At 43.1% G+C, this 13,474-nt stretch overlaps 1 protein-coding gene across 2 annotated transcripts in view; it reads right to left on the reverse strand.

Moving 5' to 3' along the window:
• Positions 1 to 8,960, reverse strand: part of LOC134603560 (complement C3-like) — a 104,592-nt gene extending 95,632 nt beyond the window's left edge. For both annotated transcript variants that reach the window (XM_063449652.1, XM_063449651.1), the window contains exon 1: positions 8,859 to 8,960. In XM_063449652.1, coding sequence (XP_063305722.1) covers positions 8,859 to 8,923 — 65 coding nt within the window. In that variant the 5' untranslated portion in view covers positions 8,924 to 8,960. The remainder of the gene's footprint in view (positions 1 to 8,858) is intronic.
• Positions 8,961 to 13,474: the final 4,514 nt, after the last annotated feature.

The raw sequence follows: 13,474 nt of genomic DNA on the forward strand, positions 1-13,474 counted from the left end.
TGATTTTCTAGTGATAAACTGATTTAACGTACACACCAAGCACGCTGGCTTACCATGTACAGTAATCTGTACACTAACACACAATAACATATCATAAATTGTAAACTGAGCACTCTAATCTACTAAATACAACAATCTGCACACACATTAAATTATTATACAGACATGGCTGGTGCAAGACTATTTAGCACGCCAGGCAAAACCAGCTACTTGCACCCCCGACGCCTAAAACAAAAATTGCCAACTTTCTATGTCTCTTTCTTCCCCAAGCCCATTTGTGTGTTTCTTTCTCTCCCAACTTCTTTGTGTGTCTCTATTTCTCCTTCCCCAACCCATCTATCTGTCTTTTCTCCCCCAGCACCTTTGTGGGACTTGTCTTCCCCAGCACCTTTGTGGAACTCTTTGTCCTCCCTGGCCCCTCGTTTGTCCAAGTAGCCATCTGTGTGTCTCTTTGCCTCCTCAGCCCTCTGTGTGTCTGTTTTTTCCCCCAGTCCCTCTGTGTGTCTATTTGTCCCATCAGCCCCTCAGTGTGTCTCTTTGTCCACCCAACCCCTCTGTGTATCTTTGTCCCTCCCAGCACCTCTGTGTGTCTTTGTCTCTTCAAGTCCCTCTGTGTGTCTCTTTGTCCTCCCCAGCACAACTGTGTGTCTTTTTGTCTCCCCCAGCCCCTCTATGTGTATCTTTTCCCCCCACAGCTCTCTAGGTGCTAATTTGTCCCGCCTGTCCATTTGAGGTCTCCCCCGTGTCCCTTTGTGGTCCACCCACCTGTCCCTTTGTGGTCAGGTGGGGTGGACCACCGTCCTTTTATGGTCTCTCATTCCCCCATCACTTTTTGGTCCCTTCTCACCTCCGGTCCCTTTGTGATTTTTCACCCACTCCCACATGCCAACTCACTTCCCTCATGTTGCATTGCCGAGCCGCGGACCGTGGTGGAGGATCTTCTGTATCCTGTACCCAGTCTGACAAGAAGCTGTTCGTCAGACCGGGTACAAGATACAGAAGATCCTCTACCGCCGTCCGCAGCTTGGCCATGCTACATGCGTGACCAGTGTTCTGTTGGATTTCTGACCGAAGGAGGATCTTCTGTATCCTGTACCCAGTCTGACAGGAAGCTGTTTGTTGCTCCCTGTGAGCACTTCCTGTCAGATCAGGTAGAGGATACAGAAGATCCTCTATCCAGTGTTCTGTCAGATTTCTCACAGGAGGATCTTCTGTATCCTGTATCCAGTCTGACAGGAAGCTGTTTGTTGTTGCCTGTGAGCACTTCCTGTCAGGTCAGGTAGAGGATACTGAAGAGCCGTTACTGCCGTCCACAGCTTGGCCATGCTAAGTCCTGTGAACGTTTTTCTTTTAGATTTCTGAACCCCGTCAGAAATCTTGACCCATGTCATGTCCGGTGACATGGCATCAGCTGTGGCCTGTGCTGCACATGGGTGGTCAGAAGATTAAATTAACCTTTACAGAATTTTAAATTTAATGTTTTTTTCCCTAGATGTACCTAATCTCTAAATTAAAAATTATTCCCTAAATCTAACCCTAATTTTAACCCTAAATGTTCCATGTCCCTTTGCTTTAGTAAATGTCAGTGTAAAGCTTTAGCTTTACTCACCAGGAGTGAATTTGTGGCATTGAGCATGCTTCCAGTCTGCACAGGGCCAGTGCATCCTATAGACGACTTAGGCAGTTGCCTAGGGTGCACCGGCCCAGGGGGTGCAAGAGTCGAGTGAGGTAAGCGCATAGCGGGCCACTCAGTGTAGCCATGCTACAAAGAGGTAGAGAGCACTAAGGGAAATTAACCTCCCATATATCACTAACTTTACACACTGTCACTGTCAATATTTATTTACATTCCCCTGTTCAGACCAACTTACCTCCCACTACTCCTACACAAGTTAGATACATTACTATACATTCCTATTCATCCCAGGTTTGCTACTATGCTTTCTGTTTATGCCAGCTTATCAAAATTACCCATTTTGGCATTGGCTGTGGCTAGTTTGTGGCATTGACTGTGGCTAGTTTGTGACATTGGCTGTGGCTAGTTGTGGCATTGGCTGTCGCTAGTTTTTGGCATTGACTGTGGCTAGTTTGTGGCATTGGCAGTGGCTAGTTGTGGCATTGACTGTGGCTAGTTGTGGCATTGGCTGTGGCTAGTTTGTGGCATTGACTGTGGCTAGCTGTGGCATTGGCTGTGGCTAGTTGTGGCATTGGCGGTGGCTAGTTGTGGCATTGACTGTGGCTAGTTGTGGCATTGGCTGTGACTAGTTGTGGCATTGGCTGTGGCTAGTTGTGGCATTGGCTGTGACTAGTTGTGGCATTGGCTGTGGCTAGTTTGTGGCATTGACTGTGGCTAGTTGTGAAACTCACTCCTTACCAGTAACGTTTTTATTCCAGATTCCATATCATTGCCCCTCATTCATCTCAGTTTCATCTACTATTCCCTCAGCATTTTCAACTTCCCTCCCCTGTCAGCTTCATCCGATTCATTTCATGTCTGTTTTATTTATGCTAGGTTCCTCTCCTATTCCCCTATGCATGACAGACGCACAGTCGGATTTTCCGGCATATGCGCTATACTTACCCAAACCCCCATTAAAACACGGACACAGGTTATACTGTTGGAAGTAATTAGTCCACAGCTTTATTAAATTATTAATAAAATAATTAAGGAATAACAAATGGGGTCATTGCCAACAAATCTTATTAAAGTTAACATCCCCCCATATACATAACATACCCCTAGCAATGACCCCACAATAATAACAATAGATAACAATCTAAATAACATGTTGATACAGAAACTGGCCGCCCAATATGACCACATTTCCACCAGGTTAAATTGTAGTGGTGCACCTAGACACCGCTACCCACCATATCGATTGTAGGGGTGTACCAAGACACCACTACCCACCATATCCATTGTAGGGGTGTACGAAGACACCGCTACCCACCAGTTCCAGTGTAGAGTGTACCAAGACACCACCACACCCCCAGGTTCGGAGCCACCGACGGGCTCGAACCTACCAACCACGTGCAACACTGCCCAATCCACACTAAACCTCAGGATGCCCACTTTCTCCTCCATCTACCCTCCGATTTAACCAGGCCATTCCCCGCCGCTGTGAAAATACGGGAAATTAACTAACCTAACCAAATACAGGGAGGGTGGGAGGGACAACTGACAGGTAAGCTTAGGTTCAGTTAAAATGGCCACTTTATATAATGGTATAAATACTCCCCTTATGGCTCCGCCCTACCCAGCATGCTAGCTGTCACTAACTGTGGCTGCTATGCCTACCTACTGGCACTGTCAAGGCCTATTCCTCTTAGCTGCGTCCATGGGCTACATTACCACCATCATAACATCCCTCTCACTATATCTCAGCTAAACCATTAACAAATTATAGAGTCTAAGCTGCTTACATATTTATATATTATGACAGAAAGGGATCCCCCACCTTCTGGCAAGTCAGTCTGAAGGCGAGCTATAAAACATGTTTAGTGGACTCTAACCACATGCTCAGCAGGTGCTGTTACGAGCAACAATGAACAACTACATATAATTTTTATTTAGAAATAAGTAAAACAAGTTCTATTCCCACCTCCATTTGAATATTGCACCTCTAACACACAAGTGCTGTCCTTCTCATCATAGTGAGTGCAGTCCTTCGGGTTCCATACCTGTACAAAGCTTGCATATTTTAGTTCTTGTGGAAACATACAATGCATCCTACACTCACACAGAAACACACCATGCTTCTCTTACACATACAGAAACACACAATGCATCCATTACACACACACAATGCATCCCTTACACACACACAATGCATACCTCACAAACACTCACACACAATGCAGCCTTTGTACACATACACAGAAGCACACAAAGCATCCCTTACACACACACACACACACATTGCTTCTCTCAATGCATTTCTTACACACACTCAATGCACCCCTTACAGACAGACACACGCTGCATTACATTACATATACAGAAACACACAATGCATCCCTTACACATAAACACACAAACACACACACACACCCAGAAACACACAATGTATTCCTTACACACAAACACACACCACATCACCTACACACACACACTACATCCCTTACACAAACGGTGAGCAGCGATTACATGCTGGTGTTATAGCAGAGTAGGCACCTGCTTCCCCACATTGCAGGTGCCTACTCTGCTAACACTTACACGGCCGGGGAGGAAGTGGCGGTGGATGCAGCAAAGGAGCTCAGTCTTTCTGCTCCTCACTGCTCCCTCCCACGCGCCGTCTGTAGTGAAGCCGAGCGTCGGAATATGACGTCATATTCCGGCACCCGGCATCACTAAACCGCGCAAGGGAGCAGTGAGGAGCAGGAAGGAGATCTCCAGACAGAAGATCCCCACACCAGCTCCCAAAGGCAGGGAACAATAAATGAAATGGTGTGTGTCTGTGAGCGTTTGTGTGTGTCTGTCAATGTGTGTGTCTGTCAGTGAGTATGTGTGTGTGTGTGTCAGTGTGTCTGTGTCAGTGAGTATGTGTGTGTGTGTCTGTTAGTGTGTGCCTGTGTCAGTGAATGTGTGTGCGTGTGTTTGTCAGTGTGTGTCTGTCAGTGTGTGTCTGTGTCAGTTAGTGTGTGTGTGTATCTGTCAATGTGCGTGTCTTTGACAGTAAGTATGTGTGTGTCTGTCAGTATGTGTCTGTCAGTGAGTATGTGTCTGTCTGTCAGTGAGTGTGTGTGTCTGTCAGTAAGTGTGTGTGTGTCTGTCAGTAAGTATGTGTGTGTCTGTCAGTAAGTATGTGTGTGTGTCTGTATGTATGTGTGTGTGTCTGTCAGTGAGTATGTGTGTGTATCTGTGTGTGGGTGAGTCTGTCAGTGAGTATGTGTGTGTGTGTCTGTCAGTGTGTCTGTATGTGTGTGTGTGTGTCTGTCAGTGAGTATGTGTGTGTGTCTGTCAGTGTGTGTGTCTGTGTCAGTGAGTATGTGTGTGTGTGTGTGTGTCTGTCAGTGAGTATGTGTGTGTGTCTGTCAGTGAGTATATGTGTGTGTCTGTCTGTCAGTGAGTTTGTGTGTCTATCAGTATGTGTGTGTCTGTCAGTATGTGTGTGTGTGTGTGTGTATGTCAGTAAGTGTGTGTGTATGTGTGTCTGTATGTGTTTGTGTGTCTGTAAGTGAGTATGTGTGTGTGTCTGTATGTGTGTGTGTCTGTATGTGTGTGTATCTGTCAGTGAGTATGTGTGTATCTGTCAGTGAGTACGTGTGTGTGTCTGTCAGTGAGTATGTATGTGTGTCAGCGGGAGGATCAGATTCAGCACAGGGTGGTAGTGGGGGGGTGCTGTAGTTTAGTAGAGTGGGGGGACTGGGATTTAGTAGAGGGGGGTGCTGTGGTTTAGTAGAGGGGGTGCTGTTTTTTTATACTATACTTTTTAAAATAAACCTACGTTTCTATGAAAATCGAAGGTATGTTTGCGGCCCACATAAACTTAAACCTTGTTTATGTGGTCCGTGCCAGACTTTGAGTTTGACATGCTTGCCCTACACACATACACTCCACTCCTTGTGAGCGAACTCATGGGTGGGCCTTGTAGGCATAAGGCTTATGGGAGGGCCTTGTAGGCATACGATGGTCATGTCGTGGTCTGTGTAAGGGGCCCAAAAAAATGGAGCTGCTTCGAGTTTGTTGATTTTTGTGAGCACTGTCTCCAGAGAGCCCGTTTTAACACCAGACCAGTGGAGTCAGACTGCAGCCTGAGTCCATCATCATCCACTTATCCTCATCTTTGGTAAGTAGGCAATCCAGTATATTATTAGTGGCACTAATCTCAAATTTACCTCACATTAAAGGGCCACTATAGTCCCCAGAACCACTACAGCTTAATGTAGTGGTTCTGGTGTCTATAGTCTCTCCCTGCAGGCTTTTTAATGTAAACACACTGCCTTTTCAGAGAAAAGACACTGTGGGAAGCACCGGCGTTGGCTCATATGGCAGATCATGTGGGTGGGGCATTGTGATGTCACATGGTGGGCAGAGCATATGGGGGTGCGGCAAATGTTTGTTTGCATCAAATTTCTGGACCCATTAAGAACCCGACCATGCATGTGCAGCACAGGCCACAGCTGATTCCACATCACCAGACATGACGTGGGCTGAGATTTCTGTTGGGCTCAGAAATCTGACTGAAAGCCAGGAGTACTGTGCACTTCCCTCCTGCCGGTGACCCGGAGACTGCGCCCCCTCCTGGCCTAGTTCACCCAGCAGTTGTGCCAGCCCTACATACAGAAAAATGTACACTGAGTACCTTATTCTGCTACATACAGTACAGCTGTGCATATATTAAGCATTAACTTATCATGCAGCAAAGTGTATACTGAGCACACTTACCTATCATATAATAAATTGTACACTGAGCACACTAATGTACTATACATTGTAATCTACTATACACAGCAATCGGCATACAGGGCCCACTAATCTATCATATAGAAAACTATACCCTAAGCATACTGAACACAGTGACCTAACATATACAATAATCTGTGCACTGAGCACACTGACCTGCTATATACACAATCTGTACACTGAGCACACTGACCTGCTATATACACAATCTGTACACTGAGCACACTGACCTGCTATATATACAATCTGTACACTGAGCACACTGACCTGTTATATATACAATCTGTACACTGAGCACACTGACCTGCTATATATACAATCTGTACAATGAGCACACTGACCTGTTATATATACAATCTGTACACTGAGCACACAAGTTAACCACATACAGCAATCTGTACGCGGATCTAGCATTTACAGCATTCTGTACACTGAGCACACTTAAATAACATATATAAAAACATGTACACTGAGCACATTAACATACTATATACAACACCAAGCACGTTTTCCAATCTTACAGCAAAATGTACAACAAGCACATTAATCGACCAATGCCATACAGCAATCTGTACACTAAACAAATTTGAGGTTTATCCACTGTACATCAACTGTAAATTGACCTATCATGTATGCAATCTGTACATTGAGCACACTAATCTCCCATGCCATATACAGCAATCTGTACATTGAGCACACTAATCTCCCATATACAGCAATCTGTACATTGAGCTCACTAATCTCCTATATACAGCAATCTGTACATTGAGCTCACTAATCTCCTATATACAGCAATCTGTACATTGAGCTCACTAATCTCCCATATTCAGCAATCTGTACATTGAGCACAGTAATATCTCATATACAGCAATCTGTACATTGAGCTCACTAATCTCCTATATACAGCAATCTGTACATTGAGCTCACTAATCTCCTATATACAGCAATCTGTACATTGAGCTCACTAATCTCCTATATACAACAATCTGTACATTGAGCACAGTAATATCTCATATACAGCAATCTGTACATTGAGCTCACTAATCTCACATATACAGCAATCTGTACATTGAGCTCACTAATCTCCTATATACAGCAATCTGTACATTGAGCTCACTAATCTCCTATATACAGCAATCTGTACATTGAGCACAGTAATATCTCATATACAGCAATATGTAGATTGAGCTCACTAATCTCCTATATACAGCAATCTGTACATTGAGCACACTAATCTCCTATATACAGCAATCTGTACATTGAGCTCACTAATCTCCCATATTCAGCAATCTGTACATTGAGCACACTAATCTCTCATATACAGCAATCTGTACATTGAGTACACTAATCTCCCATATTCAGCAATCTGTACATTGAGCACACTAATCTCCCATATACAGCAATCTGTACATTGAGCACAGTAATATCTCATATACAGCAATCTGTACATTGAGCACACTAATCTCCCATGCCATATACAGCAATCTGTACATTGAGCACACTAATCTCCCATATACAGCAATCTGTACATTGAGCTCACTAATCTCCTATATACAGCAATCTGTACATTGAGCTCACTAATCTCCTATATACAGCAATCTGTACATTGAGCTCACTAATCTCCCATATTCAGCAATCTGTACATTGAGCACAGTAATATCTCATATACAGCAATCTGTACATTGAGCTCACTAATCTCCTATATACAGCAATCTGTACATTGAGCTCACTAATCTCCTATATACAGCAATCTGTACATTGAGCTCACTAATCTCCTATATACAACAATCTGTACATTGAGCACAGTAATATCTCATATACAGCAATCTGTACATTGAGCTCACTAATCTCACATATACAGCAATCTGTACATTGAGCTCACTAATCTCCTATATACAGCAATCTGTACATTGAGCTCACTAATCTCCTATATACAGCAATCTGTACATTGAGCACAGTAATATCTCATATACAGCAATATGTAGATTGAGCTCACTAATCTCCTATATACAGCAATCTGTACATTGAGCACACTAATCTCCTATATACAGCAATCTGTACATTGAGCTCACTAATCTCCCATATTCAGCAATCTGTACATTGAGCACACTAATCTCTCATATACAGCAATCTGTACATTGAGTACACTAATCTCCCATATACAGCAATCTGTACATTGAGCTCACTAATCTCCCATATTCAGCAATCTGTACATTGAGCACACTAATCTCCCATATACAGCAATCTGTACATTGAGCACAGTAATATCTCATATACAGCAATCTGTACATTGAGTACACTAATCTCCCATATACAGCACAGTAATTGTTGTACAGTCCTCTGGTCACTAAATGGTTTCAGGTATAATATAAAACTATATCCCCCCTAGTTTTTCACCTCAATGTAGTATCTATAAATGCTGTGTTATTCACTATACCACATAGATACTCACGGTGGTTGGGCACAGGAGCTTGCAATCAGGGCTAGAAGGGCAAGACACACAGCTATGCACCCCATGGTGCCGTCAGGATGCTCTGCATACTGTGTTGGATGGGGCTTATATTGGATGTAATCCTAAAGCAAATATCCTATTAATCAGTAACTGGGAGTGTAGCCAAAATCCGTTGAGGGGGAAAGTACATGCTTGTGCAACTCAGCACAGGGATATATCAACAAACATACAGGTACAGCATTTCCCCAGACAACATATTAAATAACTAAATCTACAGCTGCACTATTTCAAAACCACGATTCTATGGGACGTCAATCATGTTACATCCTTCTGAGGTCAATTAAATAACTGCCATCAAGTTATGTAATAACATCTACAACTCAGAATGTTTTACAAACCCGCAGAAGGCTAGCTAAATACTAGATATTATATCAGTATTAAAGCTTGAGGCTGTGCTCCAGGACCAGTTCACAGAGGTAGAAAAGTGGATAAAAAACTCTTCCTGAACACTGACAAAACTGTCACAATGATCTTTGGAACAGTACCTAAATTACACAATTCCCAAGATTGTACAGCAAATGCTGATGCCAATCATTGATTATCGGGATGTAGTATATGCACCTGCACCGCAATTCCACCTTAATAAACTCAATACATTGTATAACTCGTTCTGCCGACTTGTGCTGCAATTACAGGACCTACCATTGTGACATGCTAAAATAACTAAAGTGGCTCTCGCTGGAATCCAGACGCACCCTTCATCTTTCCAGCCTTGTGTTTAAGAGCTTTTCTGGGAAGCTCCCGCCCTACCTGAGCAGAATGCTCTCCTCGGCTGTTCCCACTTCCTATAAGCTCCGATCCAGTACCAGCACTTTATTTAGTCTACCTCAATACAAAAAGAAAGCGGCCCGATCCTCCTTCTCCTATCCTCTCGCACACTTTCAAATCTTACCCAAGCCTAAAGTCATTTAAGAGATCCCTCTCTACATATGTCAAAACAGAATGCACCTGTCATGGTTGATTATATATTTCCTACATGTTCTATGTTACATTTTGTCTATATTGTGTATTAATATTGTTCTTGTATTTTATTGTACCCTATTGTATCAATGCAATGTTTTGTGGACCCAGGACATATTTGAAAACAAGAGAAATCTCAATGTATCCTTCCTGGCAGGCCTGGACTGGACATCATCCCCGGACGGTCTATGCAGGGCCGGCACTATCCGAGCGCCGGCCCCGCTGTGTTCCATGATGGGCTGGTGGGGAGATCAATGTAACCTTTATATATCAGAAATAATGTTTTAGGGCTTATGTACTAAACAGTGAATATTAACTGCTTGAAAATGAAATTTCTAAATTGAATCAAGAGATCCATGTAAAAAAAATAAATGGTGGAATAAAAATTTGTGTGGAACTCATTATTCGAAATACATTTATTGTTTTTTTTTTTTCTTTTTTCTATTCCATATTGAAGTATGGTAGGGCAACCAGTGGAATAAAGACCAATTGACATCTGCTGTACAAATCAGGTCATATGTTCACATGCATGTGGGCTCATGCCCTAAATCAGGAAATGTGTAGCGTTCACAGATAAATCACAACTGTAAGGCCAGGATCGGCGAGTTAAAAGCATAACTAAGTTAGAGAATTTTTTAATTTAAAGAGACACTATCGTCTCAGGAATACAAACACTATAGCTCTAATAGTGCTGTTTCGGTGCCCCCCCCCCCCCCCCCCATGCCTCGTTAAAAAGTGTATTTTTTACTCATCTTATTTCCAGCTCCATGCCAGTATCATTGTGCCCGGCTCCACCCAATCCGCCTGCTTGACTGAGATCATCAAATTTGACATATCAACCAAACATGCTCTGCAAAGCGCCACTCTGTGCCAATCAGCTTCTCCTCATAGAAATGCATTGAAGCCATGCATCTCTAAGGGGAGCGTTTAGTGGCTCCATGCAGAGAGTGGGGATACTGAACGTCAGTGCTGTCTGAGTGATGCCCGCTAAAGGTTTTACTAGGCAGCAATGTAAACTCTGCCTTTTCTCTGAAAAGTCATTGTTTACATTAAAAAGCCTGCAGGTACAGGCTATAGATACCAGGACAACTGCATTAAGCTGTAGTTGTTCTGGTGACTATGGCATCCATTGAACTATTACAACTAAACTTCATAGTGGTAATTGCGAACATAGCTAGGGTCGATTGCATGTTGAAGCAAATGAGAATTCTTGAAAAGAGGTTATAGTACAACTTTTATATAATTATATGGACATTATATTAGAAGAGAGGTTGGGTGTTTATCTGAGGATAGCAAGCATTGCTCAGAAAAACAAAGAAAGCAGAGAACAATACATGGGAATATAAACCTCTAAGGGTGTATTGTTCTGGTAAATGACAGAAAACACTGTTACTGGTTTATACTTTATTTACTCACATGTGTCTATTTACTCAATGACCCCATTGATTCCCGGTGACCAAACAATCCCCAACACAGGAATTCAAAGTCAAATAAACAAATTGGTTGGTTACTGGAATCTCACACCTTTGTCCTCCTCCCTTTTATTGTAATACATTGTTGGCACTGACTTTCTAAAGTAAGTCGAGATTTGACTAACGGAGTTTCTTTATAAATAGAGCTGTGGTAAAGGAAAGAAACACTAAGTTGATTAATTTAGGGGCTACATTTGGAGAGATCACCATAGATGCTCTACAATATCTTCATGGCCTCCCTCAAACCATCGCACAGTTACATAACTTCCTCCTTTCGAATACAGATTCCTAAAATGTGCAAGTCTATAATCTATCCCCCATCTTTGCCATCTCAGAAAATGAGTTCCATTCATGAACAGACCCTCTCATGTTTTTAATGACGAAAACGATACCAAAACTAAATTTTAAAAAAGTAATTATGACAAAAACATCAACAAAAAATGAATAAAATGTTAGTCAAAAGACTATGACTAAAACTAAATCAAGATTTGTGTAAAAAAAAAAAAAAAAATGATTCTTTCATGCAGAAATGCATCTCTAAAATAGTGATAAAAAGAGAAATTGTATTGGCTGTAAAATGCCATTACACACGTTACCTGAACATAAACATAGAAAATTCAACATTTCTCTGTTAAAGGAACATGCATCCCTTGATAAACAATTGACTCACTCAGAGTGAAAACTCCTACATTCCTAATCCTGCTTATGTTTAAGGAAATGTTTTGGGAGGTCTAAAAAATAAAAATCACATTTAAAAATTCACAGCACTGTATATACCGCCATCCTAGAACTGAGCACCTCCATCTTGGCTCCCTATCAAACAGAGTTATAAGCCTTAGCACCTGATGGACACTTCCCTTACTTCAGTGATCTGAAGTGGCAGTGGTGGTACGAGACTGTATTAACTCTGCACCAATTCTGTGCAAAAATTACTTCTGCCGTGAGCGCACAGCTGTCGTAACGATGTTAATTGCAGGTAACATGCCTGTAGTCAAAGTCATGATCTCCCTCTGTGCACTCCCTTTGCCCTGCATCCATTGCTTAAATCGTCTTGTTTTTTTTTTTTTTAAATCCACTCGCTCACCACTTCCATCCTCCCCTCATCAGTTCACTCAGAACACGCACATGCACTGAGCTTGTGAAATGGTCTATGAGAAGCATTTGATTTGACTGTGCAAAGGGCAGGGATAGTTTTGGACAAAGGCGTGGAGAGCAGTGTCGGGAAATTGTCCCAATGCCGGATTCCAGACAAGTTTGTTTGTCCCTTTTTTTTTTTTTTAAAGGGAGAGACCTAATTAATAATACCCAATACGGGCATTGTAGGTTAAAACAAAATGTTTCTTTGGTTGGAGTAACCTTTTAAGAAGAGATAATCAGTGGTCAAAATGGACGAAAGTAAGTAAAGGAAAGTCAGTGGCTAAATCTTTAGTTTATATTCAAACGAAAACAGAGAATCCCATGAAATGATTAATACATGATTATCAAGATTCAGGGCCGTCTTTAGCGCGGGGCAAACGGGGCAGCTGCCCCGGGCCCAGTTGCTCCTGGGGGGCCCCAGAGCAGCTGCCCCGTGGGCCCCGCGATTTGAGCAGCCCCCATGTACCCAGCGGTGCGGCTGCACAGAGCCGCACCGGCCCGCCAACTAAGGAGGCCCTCCGGGTGGCCCATGCACTAAGGGCCACCCGGTAAGCATGTTTGAGCAGGGGCCCGGTCGGGCGCTGTGACGCTTAAACAGCGCGACCGGGCCCCTTCCTGTACCGGCTGGGAGGAAGTGAGTGCCGCGCGTCACTTCCTCCCACCGGAGAGCACAGCCGCGCGGGAGGAGAATGGCCAGAGGAGAACTCCCATCTGCCTCAGCCTGCCACTGGACCCCAGGGAAACCACCCTCCAGGAAAAGGTAAGAACCTTGAGGGTGGCTAAATGTGTGTGTGTGTCAGTATGTTTGTATGTCAGTATGTCTGTGTGTGTGTATGTCTGTGTGTGTATGTCAGTATGTCTGTGTGTGTGTGTGTGTATGTCTGTGTGTGTGTGTGTATGTCAGTGTCTATGTGTGTGTGTGTATGTTAGTATGTTTGTGTGTGTGTCAGTATGTCTGTGTGTGTCAGTATGTCTGTGTGTGTGTGT

This window comes from Pelobates fuscus, chromosome 3 (genome assembly GCF_036172605.1).
Source record: "Pelobates fuscus isolate aPelFus1 chromosome 3, aPelFus1.pri, whole genome shotgun sequence".
Taxonomy (NCBI): Eukaryota; Metazoa; Chordata; class Amphibia; order Anura; family Pelobatidae; genus Pelobates; species Pelobates fuscus.